Source organism: Vombatus ursinus, unplaced genomic scaffold (genome assembly GCF_900497805.2).
Source record: "Vombatus ursinus unplaced genomic scaffold, bare-nosed wombat genome assembly UNPS02000580.1, whole genome shotgun sequence".
Taxonomy (NCBI): domain Eukaryota; kingdom Metazoa; phylum Chordata; class Mammalia; order Diprotodontia; family Vombatidae; genus Vombatus; species Vombatus ursinus.
Window position 1 is genome coordinate 3,864,302 of NW_020940358.1, and position 17,238 is coordinate 3,881,539.

At 44.4% G+C, this 17,238-nt stretch overlaps 1 protein-coding gene across 2 annotated transcripts in view; it reads left to right on the forward strand.

The window, feature by feature from the left end:
• Positions 1-3,344: 3,344 nt before the first annotated feature.
• The window catches only part of ZNF512B (zinc finger protein 512B), a 38,732-nt gene continuing 24,838 nt past the window's right edge, over positions 3,345-17,238 (forward strand). The window contains exons 1-4 of one of the 2 annotated variants that reach the window (XM_027849657.1): positions 3,345-3,362; positions 12,179-12,298; positions 14,787-14,866; positions 16,534-16,662. In XM_027849657.1, the coding sequence (XP_027705458.1) occupies positions 12,181-12,298; positions 14,787-14,866; positions 16,534-16,662 (327 nt within the window). In that variant the 5' untranslated portion in view covers positions 3,345-3,362; positions 12,179-12,180. The remainder of the gene's footprint in view (positions 3,363-12,178; positions 12,299-14,786; positions 14,867-16,533; positions 16,663-17,238) is intronic. The other variant, XM_027849656.1, reaches the window with a different exon arrangement.

The following is a 17,238-nucleotide window of genomic DNA, read 5'->3' on the forward strand; positions in this document are numbered from 1 at the left end:
TAGAACAAGGGAGCTTTCCCACTACGAGTGAGGTAAATCAGCTCAACCAAGAACAGAGAGAGTCACAGATCTCACCTAGGGGGAAATTCCCCTGAAATCTATAGTGAAGCAATCCATGGATAGACTGCCAGCTCCTCTCATGTCAGCTTTTTTCCCAGAGTCCTTCTTTCCCTTTAGCAATCTGAAGAATGGTTGCTATTGAGGATCATCTCTCTCAAAGCTGGAAACCAGAATCCAAGAAAATATTCAGGAGATCTTATCTCTCTTTTTTCCTACTCTCAACAAGTCTTCCTCACTCCTCAAACAGGTACAGGATACTGATCTGCACCACTGAGGAAAGAGTCCCATACCAATGGTCTTTGGGGCTCATACTACATTATACTTCACCTCCCTCCACAAATTCTATGATCTAACTATATTGGCCTACTTGTTTCTCCATGCATACAACAGTCTATCTTCCATCTCAATGCATTTGCACCGGTTGTTTTCCAGTGTTAGAAGGCTCTGCCCTTTCACTTCCACCTTTTATTTTCCCTGGCTTCCTTCAAGACTCAGATCAAATCATATCTTCTGTAGCTGGCCTTTCTCCATTTCTCCTCTCCCTCCTCTCACCAGCTGCTGCTGCTCTCTCTCTCTGTCTCTGTCTCTCTCTTTCTCTCTCACATAACCTTTCAGGTACTCTGTATCTATTTTGTATGAAACCATTTATTTATATTGTCTCCCCCGTTGGAATGTAAGCTCCTTGAGGGTAGGGACTATTGTTACTTTTCTTAGTATCTCCATCATTGTTTATTTAGCATAATGCCTGGCACATAGTAAGCACTCAATAAATGCTTGTTGACTGAATGACTACATGGGGTATTTATTTCCTGGGAGATATTCAGGCATCCACTTTCCTTCCCTAAACACAGTATCCTAAGACAAATTCAGTCGAGAGGAAGAGACCTAGGGACACAGGGCCCAAGGGAACAGGAAGTAGAGACATAGACATTCCCCCTTATTTTTTATAGGAAATTAGGGGAATGTCAATATTCTAATTCATGAATCATGTGAGATGGATAACTAAGGTTGTTGACTCTGTGGAGTACAGTTGAGCAGAGAAAAGAGACGGCTGTCTCTTTAACAGTCAGAGCAGAGACCTGACACCATCCTCTCCACTCTATCCCGCAAGGGAGAGTATGGGAAGGGAGGACAGTAGAAAGTAGGAGGCAGCAGTAGCACAAAGGGAGACAGCTCCCCAGGACAGAGACAACAGCACTGTTGATGTGTCAGTTGGGATGGCCCAGCAACACTCTGAGGAGGCCTGCGGCACTCCAGTCCCTCCACTGTTCGAGTCGGGAGCAAAGCTCCAGGAGGCTAACTTTAGTTATATCTGTAGTCTGTGGTGTGGGTAGAAAGTGTTAGCTCCCAGAGAAGGGAGCCTTGTGTATGGTGGTGCAATAGAAAAAAGCACCAAATTGGGAGTAAGAAGACCACAAATATAGTGCTGCTTCTGAAATTAACTGTCTTTATGACTATGAGCAAGTCACTCATTATCTCTGGACTTCCTTTTTCTCATATGTAAAATAGGGATAATTCCTGCCCTGTTGACTTCACAGGGGAGTTGATGAGGATCTGATGAGATCATCATATATTTCTCCCTTTCTTAGCCAAATTCCCAAGAAAAAAACTATCTACACTCAATGCCTCCATTTCATTCTCCTTTTATTCTCATTTCAACCCTTTTACAGTCTGGCACACTACTTCATCATTCAACTGAAACTGAGCTGTCCAAAGTTACCAATGATCCCTTATTTTTCACTCTAATGATCTCTTCTCAGTCTTCATCCTTTATAATCTCTTTGTAGCATTTGACATAGGTGATTTCCTCCTCCAAATTCTTTCACCCCTCTCAGTCTCCTTTGCTGGATAATCATCTATATCCCACCCACTAACCTTCACATGTATCCCAAGACTGTGTTGGGCCCTTTCCTTTTCTCTTTCTATACTTTTGGTGATCTCATCAGCTTACATTGGTTTAACGCTTATCTCTATGCTGACAACTTTCAAATCTATATATCCAGGCCTCCTCTCTCTAGGGAGCTCTATTCACAAATCACCCAATGCCTATCAGATATTTCCAACTGCACACCCCATTAACATCTTAAATACAACATACAAAATAGAACTCTTCCAGACTCTCATGCCCGTTACTCTTTTCCCAAACTTTCCTAACTCTGTTGAAGGTACCAACATCCTCCCAGATACCCATATTTGTAACCTCAACGTTATCCTTGATTTCTCACTCGCACTCAGACGTCACATTCATTGTTGCCAAACCATTTCTTTCTCCATACCATCTCTCAACTACGTCTCTGTTTTCAAATGCTGCCTATGACTTTATCTGTGTGACCTGGAACAAGTCCCTTAAATTCCCTGGACCTGTTTCCTCCTCTCTGCAGTGGAAGTGGGCTATGGCTTTGGACATGCCTTCTTGTTCTAGATTTATGACCCCACAATAAAAAGGCTGAGATGGCCAGTCAAGGAGGAAACTGAGTGTCAAACGGTGATGCTCCTTTCTAGCAGACACTTCCCCCAAATAAGTTCTTCCCCTTTCCTCTGCAGAATTTTTGGGGGGGAGCAACACCGTGGGACTGGAAGCCCAAATGCCTGAGTCCTTTTCTGTCAGCTCCTGCTATGGCTTTCACAATCCTGAGCCCAGGGGGGCCTGAGGCAATTGACCCCGGACCCCTAGCATTGCTGTTTCCCCAGTGACCTCAAACTGCCCCCACCAGGACAGAGATCTGCCCTTCGCTCGAGGCTCGGAGTTTCGGAGGTTTTGTCTGACATCCAGCTCGGGCCGCAAGGAGGGACTCCCGCTGGTGCTGGCCTGGCCACTCCCTAACACCGGGCCACCCCATCCCCACCCTTCGGGAAGGTTTAAGGGGAGCAACTGCATTCCCTCCTTCACCCAGGGCGGTATCGATCTCCGCTTTATTGACGGGGTGATGGGGGCACAAGCTGGCCTCCTCAGCCAGGCCAAGAAGGACGGACCCTGGAGTTCCCGGAGCCCAGATTGGGTCTCCGCGTGCGCTCCGCGGCTGGGGGGGAAACAGTAGCCTCGGGCTGAGGCCTCCCCCAGCCCCGTAGACGATCCCCATTTCCCTGGGAGACTGTGCGGGGCTGCAAGAATAACGCGAGAGTTGCAAGTTGCTTCCCCCGTCCCCCCGCCCCACCCCCCCCGGACTGTAAAACTGTCAAAGGTAGGAGGGGGAGGGAGCGCGCATGAGCCCAGCGCGGCGCGCAGCCTGCGCCGGCCCGGGGGAGCCGTGCCGAGCCGCGCCGCGCCGCGCCGCGCCGAGCCCAGCCGAGCCGGGCCGGAGGTAAGCGCGCCTGCCTGCCTGCCCGCCTGCCCCCGGCCCTGGCCCTGGCCCCAGCCCCCCGGGGCCTCCCCCTCCGGGCAGCCCTCCGCGCCCCGCCCGAGCCCCGCGCCCCCTTGCCCCCAGGCCCCGGAGCCAGCAAAGGCCGGGGGGCGGGGCCGCCTGGGGCCAGGGGGGCCGGGGGCGCTGCAGACCCCCCGGGCTGGGGGTGCGGCCGCTCGCTCGGCCTCCCGCGCCTTCGCGCTGTTTTCCTTCCTTCTCCTCCTACAGAAAAAGTCGCCATTTTGCTTCGCTGCCTTCGGCTTGCTTTGCGCCCCCCCCCCCCGTGTTTGGAGCTGTCCCCCCTCCCCCTCCGGCTCGGCCCGGTCTGCCCGGCCCGGCCTCCCTGTAATCCGGCCCCTTCCGGCTCGCCGCCCGCCCGCGCGGGACAGGACAGGACTGGACGGGACAGGCCGGGCCGGGGCGGGGTGAGGGGCGCGGGGCATGAGTGGGGGGCTTATTGGGGAAGACGATTCGGCCCCCCGTGCACCCCCAATTCCTCCACCTTCCTGGCTGCTTCTCCCCCAGTCCTAGCAGGCCACTCACAGGGCGGAGGGGGAGGGTCAGGCAGGTGACAGGTGGGTGTGGGACCTGTTCACTATGGCCCCCAGCAGGGTTGGGGTTGGGAGGCCGCTGTGCACTCGGTTAGAAAATTGAAATCCGACCAGGGCTAGATAGGAGAAGGGGAGGATCTGGAGGTCCTTCTGGTACCTTCCTGGGGGTTGTGATGGCCATGAATGTCTGAAGGCATTGACCCTCTTTGGTGGAGTTGGCCAATCGCTTCCCTACACACTACCCCAGTCCTGCCTCTCCTTCCTACCCCAGCCCCAACTTTGCCTATTCCCGGTGGCCCATTTCCCCCCCCCCCCCCACTCAGCCCTGCCCCCTCAGATGTAGGTGTCTCCAGATTCTCCCCAATCCATCTGTGGCTGGCTGGCTGTTTTTTTCACCCTTCAAGCTGTCTTGAGCCATTTCTCTTTGCTGTGACCCTAGGACTGAAGTAAAAACTTCCTGCTCTTGGTTTGTTTCCATGAAATGGTGTTCTGGGTTGCTCTGCCTTTGTTTGGTTATGTGAGTTTCCTAGGTTGTGCATTTTTTTAATTAAGAGGATATGTTTGTTGTGACTTTTGATGGGATTTTTTCTTTGTATGCAAATGTCCCTCTTTTCCCAGTTCCCTGGGAAATGGGCTTTTGGAAGGGAGAAGCAAAGGAGCAGAGATCTTTCTCTATCCTAATGAAGTGGGTGAATGTAGAAAATCTCTCCTACCCCTATGATGTTACTGTGTGAGTCGTGCAGTCTTCTTGTGTCTAACCTAAATCCCTTGGTCTTCCCTAGTCCTGAGCTCAGGTCTTTGGCCTTCCTGAGCCAATCCAAAGCAGAGCTCCTACTCAGTTTATAATAGTGATAGCTTAGGCTTATATAGTTTTGTGGTTTGCAGAATACTTTATGTATATTAATCTCATCTGATCCTCACCATCTGAAGTAGGTACTCCAGTTATTCGCATTTTACAGATAAAGAAACTGAGGCTTTGAGAGTTTTAGTCTAGTCATTTGGCTAGTGTTTCAGATGCAGGATTTGAATCCAGATCTCTTCAAGTTCAGTGCACTTTTTGTGATACCACTAGTGCCTTCTGAGTTGATTCATGTTGGTATCATATGGGATTGGGGGTGGGGGGGGTGAGAGAGAGAAAAAAAAAAGTGGCTGGGATTATTGAATTACCCTGCCATTGGTAACTTTCAGGTTTCTGTTCCTTTGCTGCTCCCTTGACAGGGCATGGAGTACATATATACAGATCTGAAGCTTGGCCTCTTGACCTGGAAAGTAGATGGGATCATCTCCCTCTCAGCACACAGACACACATACATTTCCCTTTAAGCTTCTGTCTTTGAAGTCTGCAGTAAAAATTATAATCACCCACACCTGGCTTTGACCTGAGCCTCTTTCTAGAGGTGAACTGAGTAGTAAGCTGACATAAAGTAGTAATCTTCGGAGAGGTCAACAGGAGAGAGGGAAACCCAGTAAATTTGTCCCTAACGTCTGAGAAGTCATTTAGAGAGAATGGAGACTCTAAAAATTTGGGCCTTGAACAAGGGTATAGGTAAATGAATAAGTGTAATAACTACCCTGGTGCTCCATCTTCATGTAGTACTGTCTGTACCTGTAGATTTGCAGAGTGGAAAAGATTGGTTCTCCAAAGACAAAAGCTCTTCCTGGGTTTGTCCTAGGTAATTACTTTGTTTCTTTATTCCTTTGTTATATTCTTACTTGGGTTGGGTCCTTTGGGGAAGGGAGGAAAGAGGCTGAGCTGGGAGAAGGGAACAGGTCTAATGGCTTTGAGCAATGTATGGTGAGAAATGTTTTTCTGGGTGCAAATTAAACTGCCAAAGTATAAAGTAGATAAATTTAAGAAAGGAGAGGTGAGATATAAATTGGATAAAATTATAAATGTCAGAGTTGGAAGAGACCTTGGAGATCATCTGGTTCAGGAGTTCTTATCCTAGAGTCTGTTAATCTAATTAATTAATTACTTATTTTAAAAATTAATTAAAATTTTTATATATGCACATATATTGATAACTATGTTTCAATAGAATTGGTTTCCTTTGTAATTCAATGTATTTAATTTGATACGCTTAAAAAATGTTATTCTGAGGAGTCCATAGGCTTTACTAGGTTTTCGTGACACAAAAAAGGCTAAGAACTCCTGACTTACCTATCCCATAATGTCTTGGGAGAATTGAGTAAATCTGGCCCGGCTGAAAGGAAAGTTGCTTCCCAAGGTTAGGGAAGGGGACATATGTACTCAGAAGTTTAGGTGCTTGGTATATCAAATAATAACTGATTCAGCATTCAGTGTTTAGACTAGTTTCAATTCACCATTTATTAAATGCCTGCTGTTTGCCAGCTATGTTGCTGGGCATGGGGGAAATAGAATGACTAAAACAAAAGTCTCTTGCCCTTAAGAAGTCTACACTCTTCTGGGGGTATTTCTTTTTTTTATTCATTTTTTTTTAGTGAGGCAATCGGGGGTTAAGTGACTTGCCCAAGGTCACACAGCTAGTACGCGTAAGGTGTTTGGTCTGAGGCTGGATTCGAACTCGGGTCCTCCTGACTTCAGGACTGGTGCTGTATCCACTGCGCCACCTAGCTGCCCCTAGGGGGGATTTAACATGTACATAAACCAATACAGATTACTTTGGGGCATAGTAATAACTGCAGGAAACAGGAAATGCCTCTTGTAGGAGGTGGTCCTTGAGCAGAGCTTTGAAAGAACCTCAGGATACCAAGAAGAGCAGGAGCAAGGAGGAAGGTTGTTCTTAGCTTGGGGAGTCTTCTAAGACGCAAGAGATAGGAGTTCCTATGTGGAGAATATCAAGTAGGTCAGGTTGGCTGGAACAAAGAAGGCATAATGAAGAAACATATGTGATTAACCTGGGAAGGGCTTTAAATACCAAACATATAAGTGTATATTTTATTTTAAAGGCATCTGGGAGCAACTGAAGATTCTTCAGCAGAGGGGTGATATGATCAGACCAGTGCTTTGAACAACAGTTATCAAAGTATGGTCTCGGGGGCCCCTTGGGAATCTGCAAGACCCTTTGTAGGGGGAGGTCTTTGAGGTCAAAACTCTTTTCATAATAATACTAAGATGTTTTTGTTTCTAATATGATAGCTATCAATAGCTATAACACATAAAAGCCCTTTGGTGGGGGGGGATCCTCAATAATTTTTAAGAGCATAAAGAGACAAGGACCAAAAAGTTGGCTTTAGAATATCAATTTGGCAGCTGTTTAGAGGGTAGACTGGAGCGGAGAGAGGCTTTGTGGGGGATCAGTAAGGAAGGTTGTGAAGTAGTGCAGGCCAGAGGCAATGAGGGCCTGAAATAGGGTAGTGGCTTTGTGAGTGGGTAGAAAGAATAAGGTGTTAGAAATGTCATAGACATATATTTGAAGGTACTGCCAACCAAGTAGGGATGGGGAATGAGAGAGAATTAAAAATTGAGGATGATTCTAAGGTTCCAAACCTGGGTGAATAGAACTTCTTTGACAGAAATATCTTCTAGGAAGAAAGGTGGGTTTAAGGGGAAATACAGTGAGTTCTGGTGCCAACATTTTGGTTTGGAGATGCTTATGTCATCCAGTAGGCAGTTGGAGATGTGAGACTGGAGCTTAAAGAGAGATGAAGGCTGGATGCATGCATTTGGAAGTCATCTACATAGAGATGGTAATTAAACCCATGGGAGCTGAGAGAAAGAGTACAAGCATAAGAGAAGAGGGCCCTGTTTAGAGCCCTGGGATGCACCCCTACAAAGGGGATGAGACAGTGATGGGGATTTTGCAGAGGACCAGACAGAGGTAAATAAATAGGAGAAAGCAGTGTCCTGAAAATCAAGGGAGAAGAGTGTATATAGGAGGAAGGGTTGGCCTACAGTGTTGAATGTTGAGGGGAGGTCAAGGAGAATGAAAACTGAGAAGATGCCATTAGGTTTAACAATAAAGAGACCATTGGAGAGCAAAGTTTCAGCAAGTATTGGCATCAGAAGCTGTATTGTAAGGAGCTGAAAACTATAAGTAAAAGGTGAAAAAATGGAGGTAATTTAGACAGCTCTCCCCCCCCCCCCCAGGAGTTTGGCTGGGAAAGGAAAGAAGGATATAGAAAGATAGCTTGAGGGGATGGTAGGGTGAAGAGATATCTAGGTATAGACAAGTATGTGTGTGTATCTGTTTCTATCTATGTGTCTATCTATCATTCTATCTATTTATCTATATGTTTATCTATCATCTATCTATCTGTCTGTCTTTCTGTCTATCAGTGCTTCTAGGCAGCCAGAAAGGAGCCAGATAGTAGATAAAGGAGAGGAAAGAACTTGTCAGAGAAGTGGTTATCTGTTGTCTGGGAATATTCTTCCTCAGTTCGAAGTGCTTGAAATACCTCCCCAAGACAGGAGAAAAGGGAGGATGCCCTCTCAGGGTATTTCAAACCCGGGTGTAGAATTCACCAGCCATTGGCCACAAGGCTTTTCCGAGCGATACGTACTCTTCTTTTTGGCATTCCAAACCTTTCACATCTACCTTTCTAGTCTAGTTCTACATCACTTCCCTTTAGGCACTCTGTGGTCCTGCCAAACTGTCTTTCTTATTGTTCCTCACACTTAACATTTGATCTTCCAGGGGGCAGCTAGGTGGTACAGTGGATAGAGCACTGGCCCTGGATTCAGGAGGACCTGAGTTCAAATCTGGCCTCAGACGCATAACACTTCCTAGCTATGTGACCCTGGGCAAGTCACTTAACCCCATTGCCTAGCCAAAAAAAAAAAACCAAAACAAACAAACAAACAAAAAAAGTTTGATCTCCCATCCATAGGCATGGAATGCACTGCCTTCTCAGTCCTGCCTCAAAGAATCCTTAAATTTCCTTTTCTTCTGAGCTTAAGTACCACTGTCTGTCTAAGAGTTTTCTGGAGCTTCTCAGTTGTTAGTGGCTTCTTTCTTCCCTGAAATTACTTTGTATTTACTTGGTAGTCTCTGTCTCTGTCTGTTTCTGTCTCTCTCTCTCTCTTTTCCTCTCTCTCTCCTTTTCCCTTTCTCTCCTTCTCTCCCTCTTTCTCCCTCTCCCCCCTCCCTCTCTCTATCTCTCCCTCTTTCTCCTCCTGCCCCTCCACTTGGTGCTTAGCCTCCCGCTCTCCCATCCCCCCCCCAAAAAACCCTTTAAAAACCACCAAAAATTATTTAAAAAAAAACCAATCCCAAAACCCTCCAAGTGAAAGCAAAAGAAAGGATTGTGGAGAGACTGGTGAACTGACAGGATGGGGGCTTGGCTTGAGATCTCCAGTGTGGTAGGAGAGAGGAGAACTTTGCCCTGCTCTGCTGGGGGCACCCTTCCTTCTGCCTCAGGCTCCTTTTTGCTCTGTTCTGTCTCTCATTCAAGCCAGGCTCTCGCCTCTGTTCCTTCTGTTCTTGATTCTCTGTCCCTGGCTCCCTATGTGTCCTTGAACTGTGTGCCTGCCTCCTTCTTGCCTCCTTCCTCCTTCCCTTCTCCATATCTTCAGGCAGATTTGTTTTCTGTAGACGTTTGTAGAATGGTCCATTTATGTCAAGTGAGAACTATCTGCATATATATTATATTTACCTATATTTATGTTGTTTCCCCTGACAGAATATAAGCTCCTTGAGGGCAGGGACTCTTTTTTAATCCTCAGCACCTGACAACATTCCATAGTGGCTAGAGTTGGCCTAAAAACCAGGAAGCCTGGGTTTAAGTCCTATCTCTGACATATATTGGATATGTGACCCTGGGCAGGGCACTTAACTGCTCAGTGCCCTGGGCACCTCTCTAAGTTTAAAGTTTTATAGAAGGTGTCAACCTGCATGGTTAGGAGCTTCCTTACCTAGAACTGTGTGTGTGTCATTCTGTATGAATGAAATCACAGATCCAGCCCCTAGCCTCCACACCTATCATAGTGCCTGACTCATGGTAGGTACTTTATAAATATTTGTTAATAAATTAATAAATAGCATTTTTGTGAGAGAGGAAGAGAGGAAACACAATTTAACCCTGTTCTACCAGTTTAGCATTTTTATATATTACTTCCCTTCATGTAATCTCCATCAGAGTGACCTCTTACTTTTCCTCATACATGATCTTCATCTCCCAACTCTGTGTCCCTACACTGGTTGACCTTTGTGCCTGGAATTCCCTCCCTCCTCACCTCCAAATCTTAGAATCCCTAGTTTCCTTCAAAGTTCAGTTCAGATACCACCTCCTGTATGAAGTCTTTCCTTATCCTTCTTGCTACTAGTGCCTTTCTTCTCCCTTCCTCTGTCAATTACCTTGTATTTCTTTTGTATATACTTAGGTGTGAACCCTTCTTTTCTGACAGAATATGAGCCCTTGAGGGTAAAGTCTGTTTTATTTTTGTCTTTTTATCCCCAGCTCCCAGCACAGTGCCTAGAATGTATGCACTTAAGTTCTAGTTGCTTTATTGGGCGTACTCTTTGATGTTTCAGTGAACCAGTTTATAGGAGACCTCAAGTCTTGCCTTTGCCTTTGGTTTCTCCTGCCCTCCTAGATCTGACAATTACATTTTTGGTCTTTAAACCCCAACTTGGCTTGGCTGTGCTCCATGGCCAGACGGTGAAATTCCTTGATCATCTTTCTTTCTCCAGTTCTTCTGTGTGATTTTAATTTTTGATGGGAAAACACAAAATGCTTAGCCCCATAGGCAGAACTAGGAACAATTTCTATAAGTTTCAGTGAGGTAAGTTTAGGTTTGATGTGAGAGATAACTTCCTGAAAATTATAGCTGCCCCAAAATAGAATAGACTGCCTTGGGAAGTGGATGGTTTCTGATTTGGGCATGGTATAGAAGGAATTCTTATTCAGGTGTGGGCTGTACTAGATGGTTTTTGAGATCCTTGCAACATTTGGGATTCTGTAAGAAGATAGTCCTAGCTCAGCATCTGGGGCAGGAAGGAATATATAGGAGAAATCTAGATTGATCGGCTTATAGAAGGGTTTCCATGGAGATCTTGGCTAATGGAGGTCTTTGGATTGGCTTATGTAGTAGGTTTCCTTCTTGTTTCCTATTCCTGCTACTTAGGGCTCAGAGAGTATTTTCCATGGAGCCCTTTATCAGGTTTCTTAATTTACCTGAGGAGAGAAGGCTATTCTCCTGGTCTCCTTACCCTGGCCTTAGCTTCCTGCTTAGGAAGTTTGTTTCAGCATTAACCATTGCCTGAGCCCTAAAGTGGGTGACGAAACCCAGAGGGCAGACACCATTCTTGAGGGCTCAACACTGTGGAGAATGCCAGGCTTTACTCTTCAGGGGTGGGGAGCCTTCGGCCTCGAGGCCACATGTGGCCCTTGGTCTTCGAATGAGGACTTTTGACTGGGTCCAAACTTCACAGAACAAATCCTTTTATTAAGAGTTTGGAATTCAGTGAATGAAGTTTGGATTCAGTCAAAAGGCCACACTTGAGGACCTAGAGGGCCACATGTGGCCTCGAGGCCAAAGGTTCCCCATCCCTGCATCTAGATGAACAGATAAAAAAGGATCACCTCACCATTAGTTGTCACTGTTCATGTCAGGAGCCCTCAACTGGGTTCTCCTTCTCTTGTTCCACTCCAGAGTGGGAAACTCAGCAGATGATTTCCTTTGCCCCAGTGTTTGATATCTTTGTGCCCATGTCGATACTAGTCAATAGATACTTCCAGTCATTAAGGCTAGAACTGATGGCATGGGTGGTAGGAGAGTGTAAGATACAGAGTCAGAGGTGTATCTTGTTATTGCCTCCACCCCAAATGTGACTGGGGAGTCCTAAAGCTTTTTCTTTAGAACCATTTGTTATAAATAGAAAATAAAGAATTCTTGGCCATGCTTAGAAGTGAAGCTGACTTAGGGAGAGGCAGAGGGTATGGGGTGCAGCATGTGAGCCTTGCTGTAGCATATATGAGCCTATGTGTTTGAAGAGTTCATTAATCAAAGAAATCCCATGATAAATCTCACTTATAAAGCAAATGATGAGTTGATAAAGTATTTAAAGTATATGTAAAGTTTGTTTAAGGTACGGTATCTACTGTAGTAAATTCTGCTTAACCTGCTCCCTCCCATCTCCTCTCCCTGGTACTTAAGGTCTCCCCAGTCTTGCTCTCCCCCACCCCCCAATGTTCCTATTCCCTGTTCACCTGTCTTCCCCTGCTCCACCCCCTGCATCTTTCCCTATAGGCTTGGTGCATTTTCTTCCCCTGCTTACTTACCCATATATACTTGGCTTGCAGAGATGGGTGACCCATATGGAGGAAGCCGAAGGCTTGCAGGACCAAGTAAGGGTGGTTTGGGGAAGGATGGAGAGAGGATAGAAAGCCAGCTCCCTGCCCCCCACGGGCCTCCTAAACTTGGTAAGAATACTTTTACCATTGACAGACTTCTGTACCCATTCTTCAGGAAGAGCTAGGAGTGCGGTTTGCTGGAGCCACGCTAGGCTTCTGCAGTGTACTGGAACCTCCACTCAAGGCCTGGGAGTCTGACTCCAAGAGGTTTTGTTTAATGTTCACACAGTTGGGGTGTAGATTTACCTCTATGTGTATTGTCCACTGGCAAGTTCTGATTTTTCTGTGAGTGAGATCAGAGAATAAGTAAAACCTAATCAGAAGTGAAAATCAGCCCCTGCCCCCCCAAAAAAGGACAAAACAGCTATTTTGGACCCAAGTACAAATTAGCTTTATATATAAAGTTATATATATATATATATATGCATGTGTGTGCATATATACATATGCATGCATATATATATAGCCAGTTCTCTATCAGGGGCATAGGTAATTGAGAAATGTTGGTAACTAGCTTGACCAGGGGATGATGTGGATTTGTCCTGGCTGTTCTCCCTACTTCTAATATACTATCAGTTAACCAAAAAAGCATCTTTAAAAATTAGATGCTGTACAGTTAACAAAAATCTATTTTCTCTCCTTCCTAGTCCTCCTCCATATTAAAAATAAAAAAGAAAGGAACTTTTGTAACAAATAGCATAGTCTAGTAAAACAAATTCCCATATTGGCCATGTCCAAAAAATATGTCTCATTCTACATACTGAGTCTCTCACCTCTCTGTCAAGAGGAGGGTAGCATGCTTCATCATCCATCCTCTGGAATCATTGTTGGTTGTTTTGTTAATCAGGGGTCTTAAGTGTTTCAAAATCATTTATTTTTACAATATTATTCTTGTATAAATTGTTCTCCTGGCTCTGCTTGCTTCACTCTGTTATCAGTTTATATAAATCTTTCCAAATTTCACTGCTTCTGTACCTTTCATTATTTCTTTTATTAAAATATATTTTATTATTCTTTTGTTTTTACTTCATCATAATTTCATCCAGTATCTTTAGAGTCATCCCATATAGCAAGGTTAATTTTTTAAGAAAAAGAAAAAGAGGAAGAAGGAAAAAAAGTCAGCAAAACTGATTAATATATTGAGAAAGTCTGAAATGTCCCACACCTGTCCTTCCTCTTCAGAGAAGTATCTGGGAGGGGTGACTTCTCATATGCTTATTCTTTGTAATTTTGCAACATTCACTTTTGATTGTTTGGCAGTTATCGTTCTTTCCATTTATGTTGCTGTAGTCATTTTGTATATTGTTTTCTTGCCTCTGCGTACTTCACTGTGCATCAGTTCATGTAAGTCTTTCTACGCTTCTCTATATTTATCATATTTGTTGTTAAGCACAGTGTTATTCTGTGTACCACAATTTGTTTAGCTATTCCCCAATTGATGCTGCTATAAATATTTTGGTGTTTATGGGGATTTTAATTCTTGTCAAAGACTTCCTTGGGTTATAAGCCTATTAGTAGAATCTCTGGGCCAAAGGGTATGGACATTTTATTCACTTTATTTGTATTTATTTAATTCTGAATTGATTTGCAAAATGGTCACTGATTCACAGGCCCAACAATAGTGCAGTAGTGTGTCTGTTTTCTCACAGCCCCTCCAACATTGACTATTGCCATCTTTTTTTCATCTTTGACAGTTTGTTGAGTGTGAGGTAAAACCTTGGGGGTTTTTTGATTTACATTTCTTTTATTATTAGTGATCAGAGCATTCTTTCACTTGGTTATTAATAGTTTGAAATTCTTCTTTTGAGAACTTTGTTCATATCATTTGATCACTTATCCACTGGGGAATAGCTTATGATTCATCACTTATTATGTCATAATAATACATTTCATTCACATAGCATAATTTGTTCAGACATTTCCATTTGGTGGGCACCTCCTTAGTTTCCAGTTCTTTGCTGCTACAAAGAGACCTACTAGAAATATTTCTGTATATATGACTCTTTTTCCTCTTTCTTTGATTTCTTTGGTATATTGGTCTACTAGTGGTATTGCCGAGTCAAAGAGGGTATGCACAGTTTTGTGACTTTTGGGGCACAGTTCTAAATTGCTTTCCAGAATGTGTGGACCAATTTACAGCTCCACCAATACTGTATTAATATGCTTGTTTTCCCATAGCCCCTTCAGTATTTTAGCTGGTATTTATTAAGCACGTACTATGTACCAGTCACTATGCTAAGTGTCAGGGGTACAAAAAAAGGGCAAAAATAGTCCCTGCCCTCAAGAAGCTTGATGGAGGAGAAAACATATAAATAGATATATCTAGGATACATGTATCATAGATAAAGAGATAACCTTAGATCTAAGGAGGCATTAGTTTCATTACCAGAAGAATGCACAGGAATCGTTAAAGGAATAAACTCTGCTCTTCTAGGGATGTGATTACCCTGTTTCAGTTTTGAGCAGAAACTAATTCTTAGTGGGGAGGTAGGGAGAGGGCAGAGAGCATCTCCTTCCTTCCCAAGTTCAGCAGTCCTTGCCTTTGCTTTGTTCACAGGAAATTCTACCAGTGACAAGATGGAGGGCAGGAAGAAAGGACGGCCAAAGGTCGAGAACCAGGCACTGAGAGACATTCCTGTGAGCTTCTCCCCAACCTGGAACCCTGTCTCTGTTCTTTCCTTTCCTTACCCTTCTGACATAAAACTGTTACCACTGCTCTGGCTCCCTGAGCCCCTGGCAAGCCTTGTCTAACCCTGTGTCTGACCCTTCACTATCCAGGATGCTGCCAATCTAAGGTTCTTTTTTCAGTGAAAACACCTCTGCCTCCCTTCATCCCCCTCAATGGATACTATCTGTGTTCCTTAAGAATAAAATAGCTGGGGGCAGCTAGGTGGCGCAGTGGATAGAGCACCAGCCCTGGAGTCAGGAGGACCTAAGTTCAAATCCGGTCTCAGACACATAACACTGACTAGCTGTGACCCTGGGCAAGTCACTTAACCCCGTTGCCCAAACAAACAAACAAAAAAAAAAAGAATAAAATAGCTGAAAAAATTAAAAAAAGAATAAAATAGCTGCTAGGTGGTACAGTGGATAGAGCCCTGAGCTCAGAGTCAGAAGTTCCAATTTGGCCTCAGTTGCTTACTTAGCCATATGACCTTAAACAAGTCACTTATCTTTATCATTTGTCTGCCTCAGTTTCCTTATCTGTACAATAGGGATAATAATAGCACCTACCTCCCGGGGTTGCTGTGAGCATAAAATGAGATAATATTTGTAAAGTACTCTGCAGATTTTCAGGTGCTTTATCACTGCTCTCTGGAGCTGGAAGGAGCCTTAGAAGCCATCTTGTGTTACTCTTTCATTTTACAAATGAATTAACTAAGACCCAGGAAAGTGAAGTGTGTGACCTAAGGTCACACAGGTAGTAAGCATCAGAGGCAGGGTTTGAACCTTACTACTTTTGACTACAGAGGCAGTGCTCTTTCCCTGTATACCCTGCTGCCTCCTTCTAATTTCTAAGTTATCTCTTTAAAGAACCAGCTAGGTGGTGCAGTGGATAGAGTACTATGCCTGGTGTAATGAATACTCATTTTTGTAAATTCAAATCTGATCTTAGACACTTATTAGCTGTATGACCCTGGGTAAGTAACTTAACCCTATTTGCCTCAGATTCCTTATCTGTAAAATGAGCTGGAGGAGGAAATGGTGGACCAGTCCAGTATCTTTGCCAGAAAACCTCAACTGGGGTCATGAATAGTCAGACATGGCTGAAAAATGATTGAACAAAATCTTTTTAAAGCAAATGGTCTTTGAAGTTTTAGCCAACTAAGGTCCTTAGAGTCCTAAGGCAAGGGGCCCTGACAGAGCCATGTAGCTTTTTGTAGTGGCCTCTTCCCTCCCCAGGGCTTATTTGATACAGCAAAGAGGACTGGGGGCTAGTGAACCCTATCCTGGTTGAGGGTCCATCCTGTCATTATTCCTTCCTGAAAGGGAGGTAGGTCAAGTATGGTTTAGTTCTCTCTTGTTCCCCCTGAGAATGAATAAAGAAATCAGATATGTGGATAAAGAGGAAGGAAAAGGGCTGATCTGGGGGTAAATTTGAAGAGGGAAGGAAAGAAAAGCATATGAGATAACTGATGTCCCTGTTATCAAATGGGAGAGTGGAAGGTCACCTGGCCTCAATTTTATTCAACAGACATTGGTTAAATGTTTGCTGTGTGCAAATCGATGCACTATGATTGGGGCAAAGTTTAGATAAGACACAATATAAACTCCCGTATATTTCCATCTCTTTTCTACCACAGCTGTCTTTGATGAACCAATGGAAGGATGAATTCAAAGCCCACTCTCGGGTGAAGTGTCCAAATTCAGGATGCTGGCTGGAATTCCCAAGTATTTATGGACTCAAGTATCATTATCAGCGTTGCCAGGGGGTAAGACCATTGACTGGGTAGTGGGGCCTGCTAAAAGGTATATTATAAGTCTTCTTAATGCAAATGGAGTTTAGGATTTGGGAAGAATAAAGAGAAACTAGTAGAGATAGGGGAGCAGGGATGGAGCAGGGAGATTTAGTGATAAGGACTTTGGGCTTAAAACCTCAAGTCTAAATTTATAAAGCATTACACTTATGGGAGCATAAAAATACATGGGCCCACTGTCTGTCTGAAAGGTTCTGGGTGTTGTTTGTTTTTGGGAGGAGCATTATACAAATCAAAGTATATCTATTTTGGATGCTGGCATATTTCAGAGCACTTCTGTGTTTCTTCACACATCATGAGTGTTTCTGTATGAACATCTTTTTAAAGGTCAGAAATCTGTATGTAACGACCAGACCTAGAGGACATGATTTTCAGTGGTATATGATTTCACCTCAAGGGACAACCTTTGTATTTAATGGGCTCTGTTTGTGGATTGTCCCAATATCGCTCCTCATTCTCTTTCCTCCCCTATTCCCATGCCTCAATTCTGCGATTGCTTTTGTTCATCTTCCCCCTGCCCTGAATCCCCAC